Source organism: Giraffa tippelskirchi, chromosome 4, assembly GCF_054371585.1.
Source record: "Giraffa tippelskirchi isolate mGirTip1 chromosome 4, T2T-mGirTip1v1.2.pri, whole genome shotgun sequence".
NCBI lineage: Eukaryota > Metazoa > Chordata > Mammalia > Artiodactyla > Giraffidae > Giraffa > Giraffa tippelskirchi.
This window is the reverse complement of record NC_137278.1, coordinates 203,141,714-203,162,350: the sequence shown is the minus strand read 5'-3', so window position 1 is coordinate 203,162,350 and position 20,637 is coordinate 203,141,714. Positions and strand designations below refer to the sequence as shown.

The 20,637-nt window shown below is 55.5% G+C and overlaps 1 protein-coding gene across 10 annotated transcripts; it reads left to right on the top strand.

Annotated features, from left to right (window-relative positions):
- Positions 1 to 1,584: 1,584 nt before the first annotated feature.
- SUN2 (Sad1 and UNC84 domain containing 2) lies at positions 1,585 to 19,604 on the top strand. Of its 10 annotated transcripts, none has more exons than XR_014082109.1 (18): positions 1,585 to 1,830; positions 5,325 to 5,490; positions 6,338 to 6,525; positions 6,910 to 7,047; positions 7,755 to 7,850; positions 8,206 to 8,299; positions 9,274 to 9,344; positions 11,103 to 11,230; positions 12,821 to 13,078; positions 13,549 to 13,626; positions 14,082 to 14,125; positions 14,687 to 14,852; positions 15,229 to 15,450; positions 15,782 to 15,866; positions 16,236 to 16,351; positions 16,474 to 16,674; positions 16,934 to 17,088; positions 18,013 to 19,604. XR_014082109.1 is itself a non-coding variant. In XM_081590093.1 (18 exons), exons 2-18 carry the CDS (start codon positions 5,363 to 5,365, stop codon positions 18,124 to 18,126), a joined length of 2,184 nt encoding a protein of 727 aa, XP_081446219.1. In that variant the 5' UTR covers positions 1,585 to 1,751; positions 5,325 to 5,362; the 3' UTR covers positions 18,127 to 19,604. The 10 variants fall into 10 exon arrangements, 8 of the variants coding, with proteins under 8 accessions (XP_081446219.1, XP_081446216.1, XP_081446217.1 ...); XR_014082108.1 differs by having other exon boundaries at positions 16,924 to 17,088; XM_081590093.1 differs by having other exon boundaries at positions 1,585 to 1,751; positions 15,785 to 15,866; positions 16,474 to 16,641; positions 16,996 to 17,088.
- The last annotated feature ends 1,033 nt before the right edge of the window (positions 19,605 to 20,637 follow it).

Genomic DNA, 20,637 nt, shown 5'->3' with positions numbered 1-20,637 from the left:
TGTGTGGTAACATTCACAGGAGCCAAGGATTAGGACCTAATATCTTTGGGGCCCATGGTGCACCTATTACAGGCCCATAGAGTCAACACGGTTTAGTCAGGGCTGCCTCTAGCCAACCTGTGGGCATGGCCCTCTCCTGAGGCCAGTGGAAGGCACATGGCCTCTCACTTTGCAAACCAGCATATCCTGGGAAGGGGGTCCATCTGCCAGGATCCCTGGAGAGAAGTGAAGCAGGGTCTGCAATGGAGGTGGTGGGATATGGAAACTCCACTGGAATTGGCTAGGACAGAATGGAGGAGTTAAGCACCTTGGGGAGGACAGGGTGTCAAGAGAGGGCCCCCTCCCCTACTTGGATGCTGACTCTAAATCTGATTTGAATTCTCATTTAAGTCATCCCATGTTCAGTAGATACTCAGACCAGAGCCAGCCCTTGTCTTCAAGAAGCTCGAAGTCTTAACCCCAGAAGCAAGCACTGTAGTCTTCAATGGGCTGTTAGTACAGGTGATACTTTTCCAGGTAGGGCAATGGAGACCCAGGGATGGGTGGGGGTCGGGGGGAGCTCATTTTTGCCTGGAGCTGGCTGAGCACAAGGGCTTCACATTTCCTCAGTCCTCTACCCCCAGCATCTTCCTGTCCGGATTTCGTCATTTCGAGTCTCTTCCTCTTGGCACTTTAAAAGTGAAATAACACCATTTCACCTTCTCTTAGCACAGGAAGTGCTTCTCCCAAGCGGGGCCCTTTCTGTGTCTGTAGAGCTGGCCCGTGGGGAACAAGGGCCCTGGACCCTTGCAGTCAGGCCGTGTATTTATTATTCACTCAGTATCTATCAAGCTCTCATTCCACAAGCAGATCTGAGTAAAGCATAAGAATAGATAGTGAGTCTTGCCTCTCAGCGCCAACTGGGGCAAGTGTCCTCCTTAAAATGGAAAAAAAAAAAGCTTCTGCCATGAAATTTCAGAGAATCTTCTAATCTCAATTTTGCCTTTTTCAAGCTGTGTGACTTTAAGCAAATCACTTAAAAACTCTTCGAACCTGTTTTCAGAAGTGTGTGTGTGTGTTTTTTTTTTAAAGTGTGATACCTAAGAGAACAACTACGCATAAGCCTCCAACAATCATGTTTTTTAGGGGAGGGGGCGGTCCCCTAAGGGCTAACTATGTGCTACCTCTTCAGGTGGGCCCTAGGCCATCAGGGGCCACTTCCTCGTGCCCTCCTCAATGCTTTTAAGGTCCTGGCACCCCAGCCCTATCGAGTCAGCTTGCGGAGCACGGGGACCCAGAAGACCGCGGGTGGGGTGAGGCGCGCGAGGCGGCGCTAGGAGAGGTCTCAGGTGTTTTCAGCCACCAGACCCAGAGTCAAGTACGCAGTCAGGCCGGCTTCATCCGAGTACCCCAGCAGGGAGGGATCGCACCCCCCTCACTCGCGCCTCCCACGCGCGGATTCTGGTCTGGTCCTGCCCCGCCCGCTGGGCCCATGCGGCGGGCGGGGCGAGCCGGGGGCCTTTGTGTTCAAACCGCCCAATGGGCGGTGGCAGTGGGCGGTGACGCGGGCGGAGTCTGGCCAATGGGTTGCGGCCTGTCAGCGTTGACTGACAGGCACACACATACACACTCGGCCACGCGCGCGCCGTCCGGCCCCACTCGCGCAGCGCAGTTCAGCTCGGGCCGCATTGTCCGCCTGCCAGCCCGCCTGCCGCCTTTCCCCGCGCGCCCCGGGTCCCCGCGCCGACCGCCACTCCCCGGATTCCGACGCGGTAAGGGCGGGCGGCGCGCCCGGGCGGCGCGTAGGGCCTCGGAAGTCCCCGGCCTTGCACGGAGAAGCGGCGGCAGCAGGTAACAGCCGGCCGTGGGCCTCTGGCGGGCGGACGCGCCGGGCCAGGGTGATGGGCCGGCTCGCCCCCTTCCCCGCGGGTCCCTGGCTGGCCTGACCCCGGGGTCATCGTCAGGCCGCACCAGCCAGAGCCGAGCTCCCCAGGCCTGGTTCTTCCTCTCCAGCCAAGCTGGGCCAGGCTCCAGCCCCGCCCGGAGCACGCCCCTGGGCCAGTCGAGAAGGGCCGAGCGCCAAGGCCGTCCTGACTCATCGCCGCCGCCGCCGGGCCCCCGCCTCCGGGACTGGCCGCCCCACTGGTCGGTCCGAAGGGCGGATGGCTCAGGGCGGGACTTCCCCGGGCCGAACCTCCCCGGGAGGCGGGGAGCGGAGACCCGGCTGTCCAAACCGGCCCAGGCCGGTGCCTGCGTTTTCGTGCCAGTTCGGCAGTTTCCAGGGACAGGCAGTTATCTGCTTCTGCCGCCGCCTGTCAGAACTCTCGGAATAGGGAGGAGGCTCATTTTGTTCAGTTCTAAAAAAAAAAAAAAGCAAACAAATAGGGGGCGGGAGTGTTACTTAGAGCAGAGAGGCAGGGACTGGCGCGTGGTTGGTAAAAAAAAAAGAAGAGAGAGAGAGAAAGAAAGAAAAATCTCCCCCAGGTTCAGCCAGTAGGGCATGAAGGGAGAAGAGAGTTAGCACCTGGAGCGGTTTGCCCGTCCCACGAGGGAATGCGGTGTGAAAACGTCAGATGGAGGATGCCAAGATCTAGGTTAAGTCCGAAGAGTGTCTGGATACTGCCATATAAGTTTGTGATGAGGGCGGAAAAGGTAGAGATGAAAAAAGGATGTGGTCAGCTCAAAAGTGGGGAGGGATGTTTTATTTGAGGGTATCTTAAGTGTGTGTGTGTTCCCGGGGCGGGGTCTGTTCTGATATGCAAAAGATTTGAGCTCCTAGAGGCTCACTTCTTGTTTTGTTTTGGAGGACAGGGCCTTGACCTTTTTCATCTTGTGAAACCCAGGCTCAGTTTTGTGTTAGCAGTTTTCATAAACTGTTTTGTGATAGCAGAACCCTAGGAGAAAGATGAAAAGGCACCCCTCTGGGAGGGTGTGCACTGCTGATGGTTTTCAACAACCCTTCCCCCATCCCCAACACACACACACACACACACACACACACACACACACACACATACACCTCTCCATCTACATATTTCTTTATATTCTTGCCAACAGCAGCCTGAGTTCTGTATAAACACTTTGCTTTGTTCCTGCCCCAGGGCAAAAGCTTCATCAACTTTATCAGGGCAGGGTTAAGAGGAGGAGCCTATGCCAGTGTGGGCATCTGGAGCTTTCAGGTAGGGAGGGCAGTAGTGGGGGTGGAATTACCTTATAAGGAGTGGAATATAGAAAAGGACCCAGGCCACCTTCCTGCTGCGGCTACTACCAGTTGGTCCCTTTACCAACCTTGGCTTAAACCAGGGACGATGCCAGGTGAGCATCCTACCTGTGAGGACACCAATAGGACCCAAGACATGAGACTGCTTATATTCCAGAAGAGAACTTTGTGGAATTCTCCAGCCAGACCAACCAGATCTCCTGGTTTCCATAGTGGGAGTTGGGATGTGTTAGAGCCTATGGCCACCGCATAACCCAGAGAAGTAGTAATTTAAGTATCAACCAGGAGGGGCTTCCATGGTGGCTCAGTGGTGAAGCATCTGCCTGCCAAGGCAGGAGACATGGGTTCTATCCCTGATCCAGGAAGATTCCACATGCCACAGAGCAGCTAAGCCCATGCACCACAACTATTGAGCCAGTGCTCTGCAACAAGAGAAGCCACTGCAATGAGAAGCCCGCGCAGCCACAGCAATAAAGAAGGAGCATGGCTTAAAAAAAAAGTATAACCAGGAATATTAGAAGTGATAACAAGTCACAAGTACTACTAGGGCCAAAGTATAACAGTGACTTTGTAACACAGGCCAGCAAAGGCACCATGTTTAGAGTGTTCACACTGGTTATCAGAGATTCTGAATTTGGGTTTCTAGAGCTGAAAAGTTTATTAATCCCCCTGTGTTGTAGAATGCTGCCTTTTGCCAGGTCTTTTCACCTTGGCCTCATCCCAGAGCCTTGGTTTCCACCCACTGTGGTGACTGGTCTGGCTGGTAGAGGCTGACAGTAATCTCACACAGCTGCTCCACCTGCCTGTTTTGTTAGTTTGTTAACCAATATTTGTAATGTAACAACTCTGTCCACAGTCTGTTCTGAACATAATTTTGTTTTTTTTAAGTCGCTCAGTCCTGTCCAACTCTTTGCGACTGCATGGACTATACAGTCCATGGAATTCTCCAGGCCAGAACACTGGAGTGGGTAGCCTTTCCCTTCTGCAGGGAATCTTCCCAGCCCAGGGATCGAACCCAGGTCTCCCACATTGCGGGCACATTCTTTACCAGCTGAGCCACCAGGGAAGCCCAAGAATACTGGAATAGCTAGCCTATCCCTTCTCTAGCAGATCTTCCCGACCCAGGAACCGAACCAGGGTCTCCTACACTGCAGGCGGATTCTTTACCAACTGAGCTATCAGGGAATCCCTCTGAACATAATGGAGGCTATATAAGACTCTTGGGGACACAGCAACACCTTTCTGAAACAACTTGAAAACTTCCTGGCAGGGTGGAAGGACCCAGGCCCCAGCGCAGCGCACACTCTGCCTCTGTCACTTACAGCCTGGGTTACTGATCTATGGGCAGGTTACTGATCCTCTCAGTGCCCCCAGGTTCCCCCCTGTACAGTGGGAGTGGTGATACCTCCCTTGATCATAAGGATCAGGAATGATTATGTCAGGAGCCCTGTACCCAGGAGGCATTTAACCAAGTATTTTATCACCACCATCAGCATCATATCAAGAGGCACTGATGTTGCAGGCCGGTAATCACTAATGGGCTAGGCACCCAGGCTCCAGCAGAATGTAGGCAGGGGTTACCGTGGAAAGGTTTTCTGAAGTCAGAGTTTGACTGGGGCTCTGAATCAATGGATACAGCTACAAAGAAAGGAATGCACGTCCCACTTAAGGGAAACAAGCTAGAACAAGAACAGGCACAGCTTTAGGGACTGGACAGCCCAGTAAGACGGCTGGACTGGAGAGTCTGTGCGGGGCAGCAGTGATGAGCGGCATTTATTTAGCACTTGTAGCCTACCTAGCAGGTGTCATAGGCTCCGCCTAGTGTCAGAGGTTGCAGAAGGTCCAATTCTGGATCTCAGGAGCTCAGCATCCAATAATTTGAAAGTTTGGAAATCCTGTGAGCCTGCTTTGAAAGAGGCTGGCAGAGTGCAGAGGGCTGCAGGTGGATGGGGCCAGGATGTTTAATCAACGCCGGGTCTCGCCCACATCTCAGGCTCTTTGAATGCACAGGGGTGTGTGTTCCCTGGAGGCTGTGTCTTGTCTCTCCTCCCCGCCCCCTCACCCCGGCCCCGGGGAGGGGCTGAAAGCAGCCCCGAGCCTCACCTGGCCACCTTTCTCTCCCCAGACTCCCTTCAGGGGAAGGGTCCCCCTGGCCACTTCATCATGTCTCGGCGAAGCCAGCGCCTAACGCGCTACTCCTCCCAGGGTGACGATGACGGCGGCAGCAGCAGCAGCGGAGGGAGCTCGGTGATGGGGAGTCAGAGCACCCTGTTTAAGGACAGCCCTCTCAGGTAGGGGCTCACCTCCACCCCCAGCCCACGTGGGTCCCCTGACCCACCGAGCAGCTGTCTTGGGCGGTTCACCGTGCCGCCTCTTCCCATTGTGACTTCTGTGGGCAGAGACCAGACCTTGCCCATGTCTGGTCAAGGGGGACAGCCACACCTCCAAGGATGCCGGGGCCCAGTGCTGTTTCTTCTCTGTAAGCTGGGCCGTCTCATATTCAGAGAACAGGAAGTGGGGAGAAGCAATTTCAAGCGTAAGCCAGGCCGGAAACCCCAAAACCAAGTGCTGGGCTCACAGGAACTCCTTCTGTGGATGGCTGTGCCAGACCCACAGCTACCTGCCTCATCGTCTGTCCGTCTGTAGGGCCTCTGCAAGGCCAGCGAAGCAGCTGAGGACATGAACAAGTCCAAGGGCACCGGGGGTGTGACCTAAGGCAGGCGTCCCCCCCTTGCATCCTGCCCCTTGGCAGGCGCAAGGCCCGGATGACAGCCCCCCGAGGCTTTGAGTAGCTCTCCGAGGCCAGGTCAGCTTTGTCTGGGTTTTCAGTGGGTGGCAGAAACGACTAATCCATCAGGAAGCATGAAAGAACACTGGGGCTTTGAAGTTCGAGACCTGGATTTGAATCCCGACTCCCTCACTGATCTTACCTAACCGCTTGTGAGATTCAGAGATAATGGGAGCACAGAAAGTACCTGATTTGCATGGTAGACAGTCAGCAGATAGGGGTTGTTAGTTGCCTAGCAACACAGCTACCCACCCACCCAGCCCCCACACACACACACCAGGGGGGCAGAGCATTCCAGGCCGGCTCACCTGCCTGCTCCTGCCTCTCCCCTCCTGGCTGACCTCCCACAGGACCTTGAAGAAGAAATCCAACAACTCGAAGCGCCTCTCCCCAGCTCCGCAGCTGGGCCCCTCCTCGGACACGCACACCTCCTACTACAGCGAGTCCATGGTCAGGGAGTCCTACATCGGCAGCCCCCGGGCCGCCTCCATCGCCGCCTCCCTCACCAGGAACTCCCTCCTCGACGATCCCTATTGGGGTGAGTATCCGCAACCCTCCTCCGGGGCCTTGGCTTCCTTTGGAAATTTATGGTTCAAAATCCACCCCCCCCCTGCCGCAGGGGGATTTCCTAACCACTGCTGGGCCAGAAGAGGGGTGCCCCACCTTTGGAAATCCTGGGAAGAGCAGCCAGGTGTCTGAACTCCCAGGTCCTTTTAGATGATGAAGTAGCCACATGTCTGCTCCAGACTTGGGAGACAGAGGGGCAGGTCCTGGTTCACCCTTCCTTGGACTCAGGGGAGCTCGGGAGGGGCTCAGAGTAGAGTCCATCTGCCCATCAGAGATGCTCCTCAGGGTGTCCCCAGGAATACCACCCCCCTTGGAGCATCTGCCCCAGAAGAACCCCGAGTTCTTTCCTCCCCAGGTGAGGACCTGCGGGTGAGGAGGAGGAGAGGTACAGGAGGCACCGACAGCAGCAAGGTCAACGGGCTCCCGGAGAACAAGCTCTCCGAGGACTTCCTCGGGTCCTCCTCGGGCTACTCCTCCGAGGACGACTACGTAGGTAGGCGATGTTCTCCCTCCCCAGCCTCGGGGAGATGCTCCACCAGGTTCCCGGGCCGCTGGGGGAGTGATGGGAAGCCGGGGAGGGTGCCCTGACAGCTTGGGAGAGTACCCGTGTCTGGCTGGGCGTCGTTGCTGGGCCACCGTGGTACCCGAGCCAGGCCGGGGGTGGTCCTGGTCATGCCCGGCTGCAATGGCCAGGCCCCACGAGGCCCTGAGCAGCCTGTGGCAAGTCCCCTTGTTCTGATGGTTCCAGCAAGTGTTTAGTGTGAGCCTTCACACACAGGAGGTGCTTGATTCCTTAGTCCAGTTCTGAGTGGTTTGGGGGACTGCTGTTAAGCAGAAGGAAACAGGAGTTAGAGGAAAATAAAATGTTGGGAACTGAGCACATCACTCCAACAGCGTTTACTGGCCTGCTACCTGCCAGCCTGAGTCACCTGGGGACACGAAGGAGAGTGACACATGGTCTCAGCTCACAGGCTAGAGGAGCAGACAGTGACAGTCTTCCATTTCCAGGGCTCTTAAGAGGGAGGACAGTGCTTAGGACTCTGTGCTTCCGCTGCAGTGGGTGTGGGTTCCACCCCTGGTTGGAAGTTAAGATCCCACATGCCACATGGTGCAGCCAAAAAAAAAAAAGTGAAAAAAAAAAAGACAGCATGAAGATAACTGAGCTGTTCCCTCTTCCCCTCTGCCCCCGCCACCGCACAGGCTACTCGGAGACAGACCACCGGGATTCAGGGTCACGGCTACGGAATGCTGTCTCCCAGGCGGGCTCTTTTCTCTGGATGGTGGTCACCTCTCCAGGTGGGTGCAGACTGCTCTGTGCACGATCATGTCCATTTTCTCTGGCAGTTACTTTCGCCCATCTTTCTGCAGTTGGGCATCCAACTCGGTTACAGAGACTGTAGTGCCACCAGGAAAAGCTTGTTCCAGAATAATCACTGGGAGCCGAGAGCCACAGGAGCACCCTTGTTTGGAAGTGGGATGAAGGGCGTTGGCAGTACGGGTGGGTGGGTGGGATGATGGGAACTGGGAGGCATGGGACAGGACAGAGGTGCACTGACTGTCAGGGTTGGGGTCAGGGCAGGGAGGGCCCCAGGTAAAGACCCGCAAGCCAGTGGTTCAGGGTGGCACTTGGGTTCCACGGGCCCTCTTCCAGGCCGGCTTTTCGGGCTCCTCTACTGGTGGATCGGCACCACCTGGTACCGCCTGACCACAGCTGCCTCCCTCCTTGATGTCTTCGTTTTAACCAGGTGAGCAAAATTGACAAGGAATCAGACAGCCCTGGGCAGGGGCGCGGCCAGTAAAGCATCTAAACCTGTACGCGATCCATTTCTCTGAAGGGTTTTTCCCAATATTTGCCGCTTGTACTAGAGAGTGTGGAGTGGAGTGGATGCCCAAAGCCCGGCTCTGCCTGACAGAGGTCGGGACGCAGGGTCAGACTTTGCTCCTTGAATTGATGGCGCGTCAGGGAGTGTTCCAGAACATGGGTTCTTGTTTCTTTTTGGGTACTTCCTGCTAAACACCAGCCCAGCCACTTGGGAGTCTCAGACAAGCTCGGCCTTACTCTCACGGGCCAGGCCTTAGGCTCTAGCTGGCAAGTGGTGTTTCCCAGCATCCAGGACGTGGTGCTCTCGGCCCCCAGAGTTTCCCATGTTGTGTTCAGAAGCCACAAATGAGTGTGGCCTGAGGACGCTGTGGGTCTGTTCCCCAAGTCCCTGACCCAGCAGAGCCAGATTTTGGGAGCTGGTCCTTGGGCAGAGGAAGGAACACTGAACCAGGAGGTTAGGGTCCCTCTGGCCCTAAACCTGGTTGGAGTGGGCAGCCAACTATGCTGAAAAGACAAGCAAGGATGAATTCATGTCACCAAAAAAGGCTCCTGATTTTTCTAAAAGAAATATTGTCTGTTTAAGGAATTAACTTTTTTTTCTTCTGTATTTGCTTGCCTAGAAGACTTCTGTGTATAAGAGTTTTAGGTTATTCAAGGACCCCAGGATTTATTTTTAATAACATCAATATAATTCAGAGTCAGAATTGTCCCCATCACTCCCAGCTCTGCAGGTAAAGCTCTCAGCATACAGTCTGGCCCTGGCAAGATGTGAGGCTTGAGGGTGACCCCCCCCCCGCCGACTGTAGCTCAGCACTCTAGGGACTCCCTGAGGGCACCCAGAGGCCCTGGAGGCCTCTTGACCCCTCCACCTGTCCTCTCTCCCCTCCTGTGGTCCAGACGCTTCTCATCCCTGAAGACGTTCCTGTGGTTCCTCTTGCTGCTGCTGCTTCTGACCGGCCTGACCTATGGTGAGTCACCCACTGTCGCCGGGAAGGGAGGACTCTCCTTGTGGAGACAGGGCTGTTGAGCCAGAGGGGCAGGCAGAGTGTGTGCTGAGGGTGGCACTGAGCAGAAATGTGATAACTGGAGGAACACTGAAAAGCTACAGTAAGCCGAAAGACAAGGCAGGGTTGGATCAAGCCTAGCCAACATCCTGTCTGGCTCTCCTGGGCCCTCTGGTGATCAGCGGGTGGAAGGGACAATGCCCCAACCCGCCAATCTTGTCGTTGGTTTGAGTGGCTCTGTTGGACTGCCTAGCATGTCTAGAGCATCCTTAGAAGCCATGGGGCCAGAAGATGCCCCTTACAGGAGTGCTGGGGTAAAAGGCAGGGACTCTGACACTGTTATTAGCATTCGTTTTCCCTCCATTCCAAATCAGGACGTAGTGTGGGTAAGTGAATTATTACTCCATCAAGGCTTCAGCTGTTTTTAAGATCAAAACAATGAGGTAAGAAAGAGAAGTAAGAGCATTTTTTTGCACCAAGATACTAAATTACATTTCGTTTGCAAGATGCTCCAGGTTGTCCTGATCTCTGTCATTGAGCTTTCACATTTTTTTTACAGTTATAATCGTTACACTTTCCTATGAGCATCCCCTGTGGCCCCCAGGCTCAAAGTTACCAATTTATAACTAAAGACCATGCTTTATTATTATTATTTTTTTAGAGTTGGTTTTTTAGCATCTACTGAAATTGTATTTCTTTAACTTATACCAAAGTAGGACATCTTTCCAAGTGTTGATTCCCTTGCTGTTATAAGAACAGCTTGTTCCTATTCAGTGGAAACTGGGTATCACTCTTAAAACAATAATAATGACTTTATGATCATATAGCATTATGTTCTGGAAGCACATTCCCTCGTGTTATCTCAGTTTGTCTCACCATCCCCTCACGGGGTTGGTGGAGCCAAGGTCATCACGGCCTCATGAGGAGATGCACATAGAAAGTCTGAAGGGCAGAGGGGTGGAGTGACCAGCTCAGGGAGGGCAGTAAGCAGAGGCCCATCCGGAGGGTCTGACTTAAAAGCCGTGTGGTCACGTGCTTCCCACTGCACCTGCTCGAGGCCAACAATCGTGTGGCAAGCGTGGTATCTTACCAGGCTGGAGACCCCACAGCCAGTATGACTTCTCCAGGCGCTGGCACTGCCACACATACGTGTACACACACACACATGCACATGTGTAGCTCGGGAGTAAATGCAGGTGGCCCCTAAAGCAATATGTCTTTGTGTGGCAGCCTTGTGCTCTGTTCTGGGGCCACAGGCAGCCTCTCTGAGCGGGTGGATTCTGTTCCAGTGATGGCTCAACTATGGCCACCCATTAGAGTCACCTGGGGAGCTTTTAAAACTCATTGCAGGGGGATCTGCCCAGGCCAGCGAGCTCACTCCCTGGCAGGTGGGGCCAGACGTTGGAGAAGCTCCCTGGGTGATTCTGCTGTACAGTCTGAACTGAGAATCACCTTCAGGGCCTCTGGGTTCCATCCCTGGACAGTCCTCAGCTTCCGGCAATTTCTTGCAAGCCTTGACGTCTATGGAAAGATGAGGGTTCCTGAGGGGATGTGAGAATGCTTATACTCCGTGATCATCAGATGGAGGTTGCTGCCTCCGTCTCTCCTACCACCTTCGGCAGGAGCGAGGCCGAGTGAGACAGGCTAGTGATGAGCGCTACTGCCGTGTGCCTCCTCGCTGGGCCCCAGCCCCGGTAACTACCCTCTCCTCTCTGTGTGCAGGAGCCTGGTACTTCTACCCCTTTGGGCTGCAGACACTCCACCCCGCTGTGGTCTCCTGGTGGGCCTCGAAGGGTAGCAGTGGGCAACGTGAGGTGTGGGAGTCCAGAGACTCGTCCCCACATTTCCAGGTGAGCATCTTCGGGTCGCAGCACCTGCCCACCCTGCTGTCGGCCTGCATTTGCCATTACATTCCTTGCCCTCACTCCTCACACTCCCAGTGGATGAGACGCTGCCTGTCTCCCAGGACACCTTCCTTTCTCTACTGTTCGTGGTGCAGGGGCTGGGGGAGAAGTTTTGCCTGCACTTAAATGTGACTCAGACCTGTTCTAAAGTTAGTTTCCATCCTAAGAAGCACAGAAAACAGAAGGAAAAGAAATCAGACAAATTGTCAGCTTTCTTCCTTTTTAATACAGTATCACAAATATTTACTGAGTACCTTCTGGGAGTCAGGTAATATCCTAGTCTGTTACCTACTACCACCAAAATCATTGCCTTAAGATTACCAGCACTGGAGGGTCACCTGTAGCGGTCCAGTGGTTAAGACTCCATGCTTCCACTGCAAGGGACATGGCGTTGATCCCTGGTCAGGGAATTAAGGTCCCTCAAGCGGGACAGTGTGGCCAAAAAGAAAAGTGCCAGCATTGGATTAGCTTGTGAATCCGCAGGTCCTCTAGGTAGCTTTTCTGATCTGAGCAAGGGCAGCTGATCTTGGCTAGGCCTCCTCGACTAGAGCATCCACAGTGGACTGGTGGGTCAGCAGGGGCGGCTGGTCTAGGCCTGGCCTGGCCGGGCTGTACCTTCGATATCTGGCTAGTTAGCCTGGGCTTGCTCTCACAGCAACCGGGTAGGGTTCTGGGAGGGTGGAGTCAGGCCAGACTTCAAGGACTAGATTCACTTCTGCCACATTCTGTTGGCCAGATTCAAGGAGAGGGAAAGAGACACACACACACACTTCCTCTCATGGAAGCACCTGGGAAGCCACATTGCAGAGGGTGCAGGTATGGGGAGGAGGACAGGACAGTGGCCATTTTTTGCATCCTGTCAGAGGCTCAAGATGGATCGGGTCCAGGCCATGCCCTCAAGAGGCCTGCTCTCCAGGGTGGGAGGGGTGATGAGTGCACAGACAACAGCAGTGTGTGTGCAGGTCCTGGGCTCTACGATGAAGATGTCAGACTCTTTGTCCTCTAATTACTGTTATGTGAACTTTGCTTGCATCCTGCTGAATTTAATTTGGCATCACATTTTTAACCATTTATCTTGGTGGATAGTGCTTTCCTGACCGTGATGTTATTATTTCACAAAATAATGTGTTGTGGCATCTTTAACTTTTTTTAATTACTAGTAAAGACAATTCAGTTTCAGGACCAGCTTTTCTGTGAAATGGGGGAGGTAAAGGATGAACCTATCTTTGTATTTACTTTCATCTGCATTAAAAAATAGCTGCCTGTGAAGGGTTGGTGGTGAGGGCCCTGGGTGAATGGGGCAGAGGTTAGGAGCTTGACTTTGCTGCTTGCTTTTTGAGTCATGCAAATACTGCCTAGTTTAAAAATGGAATGTTTGAAAGTTGGAAGCCCAACCTCTGTTCCCCCCAGTAGGCTCCTGCCTTTTAATTGAGTCGACAGGCTGTGTGTTTCTGGGACTCCCTTCCTTTTCTCTTTAGGAAGCTCTGTTGTCATGAGTCCCTCATCTCTGTGGCTTTTCCTTCCCCGCCCCGCCAGGCCGAGCAGCGCATTCTGTCCCGGGTACACTCGCTGGAGCGGCGCCTGGACACTCTCGCTGCCGAGTTCTCGTCCAGCTGGCAGAAGGAGGCCATGCGGCTGGAGCGCCTGGAGCTGCAGCAGGGGGCTGGTGGGCAGGGAGGCGGAGGCGGCGGCCTGAGCCACGAGGACACCCTGGCGCTCCTGGAGGGGCTGGTGAGCCGCCGCGAGGCTGCCCTGAAGGAGGACCTCCGCAGGGACACTGCTGCTCAGATCCAGGTGGGAGACAGGAGCTGAGGGGCCTTACAACCCTTACAACCCTCTGTGTAGGTGACACCCCGGGTGTGTGGGGTGGAGGGGGCGAGGCCCCGCACTCCCTGACATGAGGGAGCCTGCCGAGTGTTGTCATTTCAGGGTCAGATGGCTCTGCCACTTGGCAGTTACCTTCTCTAAGCCTTACTTTCTTCCTCTTTGCAATGGAGGCACCCGTCTGCCCCGTCCCTGGTCTTGAGAACAAGAGGTTGTAGTGCACCTGGCACGGTGCCCGTGTAGGTGTGGCATACCATGCACAGTTAAGACAGAGAGGAGTCTTGTATGTTTCCAGGAAGGCACTGTAGCAGAAAGGCCAGGAGCTGAAGTTTGCAGTCAAACAGGCCTGGTTTGAATTCCAGTTACACTACTTTCTGGTTTTAAGTGGCCCTCTGAGCACAGCTCAGTAGAATCCTCAGCCTCTCTCCTATACCTGATAGGAAGAGCTGGTCACCCTGAGAGCAGAGCATCAACAGGACTCAGAAGACCTTTTCAAGAAGATTGTCCAGGCTTCACAGGTTGGTGAGCTTGGGGCTTGATCCAATTCATCATCTCTTCTTGGGCTGAGACACCTTGGCCCCAAAGGGTCTGCTTAGACATAGAATGGGGAGAAAGATGTGTAGTCTCCTGACTTCTGCTTAAACTGAATCCCCCTGGGCTGGAACGCTGTGCAAAGACACCCTGGGAGTGTGCCGGAGGACAGGAAGGACTACTTTCAAGTGGCCTGTTGTGCTGGGTATAACATGCTGAATGAATGAGTAAACGGCTGAACGCCTGAGCGTGATAGTTACGGGGTGAGACCCACATCAGGACATCAACTGGGAGGCCAGTTTGACATTTGCTGGGACAGCCAGGAGGCCCTGGGATGGGGATGTGGTTAAGCAGAGACCCCAAAAGGAACAGATGCTGCTCTGGGAGACTGATTGCTGTGAGCCCGACAGTCCTTGAATTGATGCCTTCTTCCTGCTTACAGGAATCTGAGGCTCGACTCCAGCAGCTGAAGTCAGAGTGGCAAAGGTAATGGATGCTGCTGTCTCTCCTAGGCTTGCTCATCTCCAGCCTCCCCATTCCCACCTCCAGACAGGACTAGGGGGCAGAGCCCCAGAGCAGAGTTCTGGCTATGGCCCAGGCTGAGGAGGAGATGGCAGAAACCTGGCTCAGGACCATCTACTCAGAGCCTGTCCTCAAAGGGCAGTGGTGGTTGGGGTAGGGGATCGTGGGCACTGCTGGATAATTGGGATTCCTAGGTTCATTTATAGATGCATCATCTTTTCTATGCAGCCTCGTGCCGGCTGCCTCCCCGTGCCCCAGATGTCCATACTAGTGGAGGATGTGAGAGCTGAGGCAGTGAATTCTGGATCTGGGCTTAGGAGGGAAGCAGGATAACAAATAGCTCCTTGGGATATGCAGGCCAAGCGTAGGCACCAGAGCTGTGTTCTACAGCCTCAGTTCAGAACCTCCGAGAGCAGGCCTCACACTCACGTGTATCAGGTGCCAACTAGGGGATCCTCTCGTTTGCCTCAGCATAGCCTTACCCCTCACTGTAGACCCACAGCTTACTCTCCTGTTTGGGAGTAGGATGACCCAGGAGTCCTTCCGGGAAAACGCCATGAAGGAGCTGGGGCGGCTGGAGGGCCAGCTGGCAGGCCTGCGGCAGGAGCTGGCAGCCCTGACCCTGAAACAGAGCTCGGTGGAGGATCAGGTGGGGCTGCTGCCCCAGCAGCTCCAGGCCGTGCGGGACGACGTGAGTTGGCACCCTCCGGGTTCCCCGGAAATACCCCTCTTCTGCGCCAGTCCTGGGAGTCTGCGAGGCAGAGTGCCTCCTGCCCCTGCTCTGGGCACAGATGCTGGCTTTCTTTGATGGAAGTTCTTCCCGTTTTCTCACTGATAATATGGAGGGTTGTTCCTCTTTCCCCCTGTGGCCTGAGCAGGCACGCGCCAGCCCTCCCCTCACTGGAGTGAGTACAGAGGGGCCTGTACTCACTGCCTGGCCCCTCCACCCAAGCCATGCGCCACCTACCCGTCCCCACCCCCCACCTCCAGGCCGGCCAGGGCCCTGTGATAGCAGCTTCCACCTTCCTGGTGAGCCTCCCAGAGTGAGACCTTGTTGTGGTCCCTAGGTGGAGTCTCAGTTCCCTGCCTGGGTCAGTCAGTTCCTTCTTCGAGGTGGGGGAACCCGCACTGGGCTCCTTCAGCGAGAGGAGATGGAAGCTCAGCTGCGGGACCTGGAGAGCAAGATCCTCGCCCACATGACTGAGATGCAGGGCAAGTCGGCAAGGGAGGCCGTGGCCAGCCTGGGGCTGACGCTGCAGAAGGAAGGCGTGATTGGGGTGACCGAGGAGGTGAGAACTCTGTCCCTGGACCCCCCCCAACAATGGCTGATCCACCCCCCCAACACACTGCTCTCGGCAGCCATAGAACTGCATAGTCCCACTCCACCAGCTCCTTGGCGGGTTCCAGGACCTAAGTGACATGCAGAAGCCTCCAATGTTTGCTTTGGGGCTGGTGTGAGGGGACGGGGGTACGCCTGGGGAAGTGCCACACGTGTCTGGACACCAGGGTGGCACAGACATCAGGGGGCTCATTCTGTGGGTCTCTGGCCCCTGACAGTGGGGCACAGAAGTGGATGAGTCAGCTTCCCCATCACAGCTGCTCTGGGCGTCTATGTTTTAGCAGGTGCACCGTATCGTAAACCAGGCTCTGAAGCGCTACAGTGAGGACCGCATTGGGATGGTGGACTACGCTCTGGAGTCCGGAGGTGTGTCTAGCTCGCCTCCCTTTGCTGGGCTCCCTTGCCCCACACTGGCAGGCCCCCTGGCATCTGCTGGGGCAGCTGTGGTGCTAAGCAAACAGGGCTTGAGGTCAGCAGAAATCAGCCAACCCAGAACTCACCACAAAGGCGAGCGACTGTGGGAGAAGGCAGAATATACTGAGCGCCATCCTTCAGCAGGGCAGGGCTGATGCTCACTGCTGCTCCGTGGTCTGGGTCAGATGTAAAGACCTGTCCTGAGGGACAGTAGTCCCTCTTTAGCTCCCCTTGGCTGGCAGCTAAGCCCATTGCCTGGGTCTCCCTCCCCTGCTAGTGTCCAGCCCCAGGCGCCCACCCTGCTTTTCTTTCCTGTCTCAGGGGCCAGTGTCATCAGTACTCGATGCTCCGAGACCTACGAGACCAAGACGGCCCTCCTCAGCCTCTTCGGCATCCCCCTGTGGTACCACTCCCAGTCTCCCCGAGTCATTCTCCAGGTGGGGCCCTGAGCACCCCGTGTCACCTCCGTGGCTGTCCCACCCTAGGTCATAAAGAGCTGTGCTCGAGGCAGTCTGTCTTCGCCACCTGCCGCCTGCTGACTCGCCTTTTTCCCCTCCAGCCAGACGTGCACCCAGGCAACTGCTGGGCCTTCCAGGGGCCCCAGGGCTTTGCTGTGGTTCGCCTCTCTGCCCGCATCCGCCCCACTGCTGTCACCTTAGAGCATGTGCCCAAATCCTTGTCGCCCAACAGCACCATCTCCAGTGCCCCCAAGGACTTTGCCATCTTTGTGAGTATCCCTCCTAGTGGCGGGGGGGGGGGGGTGTCTCTATCAAGGATACAGCTAGGGTCATTCTTTGGCTGGGGGACAGGGCATAGATGTGGAAGACAGTGCCAAGGTGGGAAACGGCACTTCGGTGTCAGCTACCTCAGGCTGCAGAGGGAAAAAACAGGAGGGCTAAGAAGTTGAGCGACTTGTCACAGATCACACAGCAGCCCTGCGTCCAGAGCTCAGGACCCCTGCAATCCCCAAGGAGGCCAGTCCCTGCCCTGCCAGAAGGCAGGAGACCAGGGAGTGCCAGGAGGGAAGGCCTTCCTCCCTGGGGGCCCGTGACTAAGGGCAGGGTCCTCCCTCCATCCTCAGGGGTTTGATGAGGACCTGCAGCAGGAAGGGACGCTCCTTGGCCAGTTCACCTACGACCAGGATGGGGAGCCCATTCAGACGTTTTATTTTCAGGTATGGAACTTCGGGTCTGCTTGCAGAGGTTATATACTTACTTTCCCATCCATTTGTCAGGTGTTTTCTGAGTACTTACCCTGTGCCAGGCACTGGGGGGTCCCGAGTGAGAAGCCATAGCCCATCCCACCCATAGCTTGAGATAGAAAACAGAAAACTGTCTGAGTGGCGTGGGGCGGGGCCCTTCCAGGTGGGGGCTGTTGGGGAAGCTGTGAGGGCAGGTGTCTTGAGTGAGGGTGTGGCCCGGCAGGGTGCCATGCAGCACAGCCTGGCTGGGCCCCAGAGAGGGGCCTCTTGCCTCAACCTGAATGGGCATCGGTCTCCTAGGCCCTTGTCAGAAATAGCTTCCCAGTCTCCAGCCCAGGTGACCTGAGAGCCACCCCAGAGGGGTCCAGGCGTGGGAAACTGGGTGAGGTGGAGGAGGGACCAAGGCGGGAGGAGAGGCAGGCCTGGCTGCCAGGCTAGAGAATTTCAGCTCTCAGCCGAAAACGAGCGTACAAGACAGAGACTTGATGGGAACTTGACGAAAAAAAAAAAGACATTCTGCTTAATTCACTGTGAAGGAATTCTTTTTCAACATCAGCATATATCAGATTCTCCTTAAAGGCAGTTCTGCTCACGGTCAAAAAGAGCTCCTGTGAGTTGTTCCCAGTTCAGGATGCATCATGCTTGTGTTCAGCTGCGAGGTCGTATTTCTGTGGCTGTGGGCGCCTCATGCAGCCTCATGTGCGATCCTGGTCCCTGTAGGACCTCGGAAGCCCCTGGGGCTTCTTGGCCTACCAGCTGGAGACTCTGTTCCAGGGCCCAAAGACAGGATTTTTGAAGTCTGGTTTCTCTGCAGAGGCCTGAGGGAGGGGGTGTCTGGCCCTGGGTGTGGCCGTCTCCCCTCCAGTCTGAATTCTTAGCCCTTCCTTCTCTCCGCAGGATCCTAAAATGGCCACGTACCAGGTGGTGGAGCTGCGCATCTTGACTAACTGGGGCCACCCCGAGTACACTTGCATCTACCGCTTCAGGGTGCACGGGGAGCCCGCCCACTAGGCCTTCTCTGTGCTGCTGTCGGCCATGCCCCCTCTCTGTGGTTAGGTGCTCAGCACCCCCCTGACTCCCCGCACACGCTTGAAGCGCACTGACTTCCAGGAGCAAGAAAAGAGCCCTGGCGCAGTGGAGATGAAAGAACACGTGGGTTTTTCCTATGCGACGGGCGGCTCGAGCGGTCAGCAGGCTCCATTATCTCTTCCTTTTTTGCTCTCCGCGTGCCAAGCACTGGGCGTCTTCTCCCTCCTGGGAGGGTGTATATATGTAGCATGGGAACTGAGGCGGGGAGAGCAGGGTGATGCCTGTGGTCCAGCAAAGGTGGACAATACCTGCCTGCCCCTGGCCCCTGTGGAGGGACTGACACCTCGGGAGCTGTGCAGATGAAGCAGGTGCCAAAGCTGTGGGTGAAACAGGCTAGGGCCTGGGGCAGCTGGGCTGTGCCCCCTCCTTGGTGAGGCGGGTGCCCAGGGTACAGGTCGGGACTGGTCTCCAGGCACGAAGCTTCTGGGAGAGGTCAGCTGGGCTCCTCCAGACACCAGTGCCATCAGCTGAGGCCCACAGTGTTCCTGAAGGGCTTCTGTACACTGTGTCCTGGGTCAGGGTGGGCCAGGGGCTTCTTGTACCCCGGAGGGCTTGGCTCCTGAGAGCTTATAGGAGCCCCTCTGCTGGGAACAGCAGTTGTCTTCTCTCCCGATGCTGGGACTAGGGCCCGCTGTGCTCCCCTTTCCTGCTCGGGCCCACCTGTTCCCCAGAGCAAGCTTGCCACGTTCCCCCAGGGTGTAGGTGTCCAGACCTGTCCTTTGGGGGCAGCCAGCAGTGTCCACGGAGCTCCCTGGGCTCTTGTGGTGGCCCAGTGACACGATGAGAGTGACATTCAGGGTGTCACCGGGGTGGAGTGGGGTGTAGACTGTTGGCCCTGCCCCACCCTATCAGGCCCCCCCGATCCTAAGCCATTCCTGGGGGCTCATTCAGCTCTTGCTTCATTGTTTCTATTCTGACTCATTTTCTATGGGGAGCAGTCATGGGTGGGGGTGGGGGGGTTGGTTAAGGAGGCGGGGCTGAGGTGGGAGCTTTTGGACCCGGCAGGCCCTGCTGTATTGTGTATATATTTTTCAAGGTCTTGTTTTTTTAACTGAGAAGCTAAGGGCTTGATTTCTAGCCCCGTTCTGTGGGGCCTTGGGTGAATTCAGTTCCTTGTAACCTGGCTGCCAAGAGGGGCCTGGGGCACTGGTTCTGACTCTGTGGTTCATTCCGGCCTGTGGGGAGGGGGCAGGAAGGGCTGCTGCCTAGAGGATGGGGCTGGAACAAAGGTGAGGCCCCACGGACCCCTTGTGCTGTTCCAGCACCGGCCCCTGCCTCCAAACAACCAGGTTTTGTTTGCGCTCTCCTGTCACAAATGCTGCACTATTTGGTTCTTAATTTTTTTTATCTCCAGATTCTAATTTATGCCTATGCAAAAAATAAATTATGCCCAGGGTTAATGGGAGTGTGTGGTGTAGTTTTTATCTGGCCATTGCATGGGACTCTGCTCTTGGGAAAAAAAGGAAAGGATTCTTAGCCAAAACAATGTCCCAAAGGCTTACCTCCTAAGCTTCAGAAACCCAGGCTTCTCAGCTGTGATGGGAGATGGGACCTGAGGCCAGCCCTGTTCTGGTGACTCCTGGGTTTGAGGGTGGCAGGAGAAAGGGAGGTGGCTTTATTAGCCATCACTGATGTCCACTGGGAAGCAGGAAGCCTGCCCCGCGTCTCTTAGTGGAGCAGGAGATAGGAGTGACCCACTTGACTCTGAGCTCATCTACATCAGTGTCGCAATCCCCCTCCACAGGAGTTAGACCCTTGTCCCTTGTACCTGTGTTGGGATGGGACAAGGTGGGTCCCCCTGAGGAGTCAAACTCTTGCCAGTTCTGGGGAGCAGGTCCTGGCCCTTCCCTGCGTGTGTCTCCCCAGATTCAGAGCCTCCAATGAGCAGCTCCAGGTGCCAGGAGTGGTCCCCCATCTAGACTCAATATACACCTCATCCTGACCATGGCACCTGGCCATCTTCTCCATGGTCTGTCTCATGACCTCAGTCAAACCTGCTCTTCCCTACACCATAGCATGTTCCTGTTACCTTATTCTGGTGCTGGGGAAGTCAGTAGAGCAGAACAGCGGGCCTGGATGAATTCAAAAAGGACACACGTGCTAACTGCATTGCAGGAGGTCAGGATTTGCCATTTAAGATGACTGGATTAACAACTTTTCTTCATCAACTATAAAAGGGCTGGTGGTTTGTCCCAAATAGACAGGGGGTAGGGCTGAGACCCATACAGGACCTTTGCAGTCCCAGCCAACGACAGTAAAATGCTGCCATCAGTCCCCTGGCTAGCAGGTGGGGGCCTGGTGACCACAGAGATAAGACTGATCTGAGTGTTTGAAGGCAGAGGCCAGGGTGGAAGCCATTGCTTCTAAATGTAAAGGAAGTGGTTATGTTCACAGAGGCAAGCGACTGCCAACCAAAAGTGGTTCTGCCTGTTT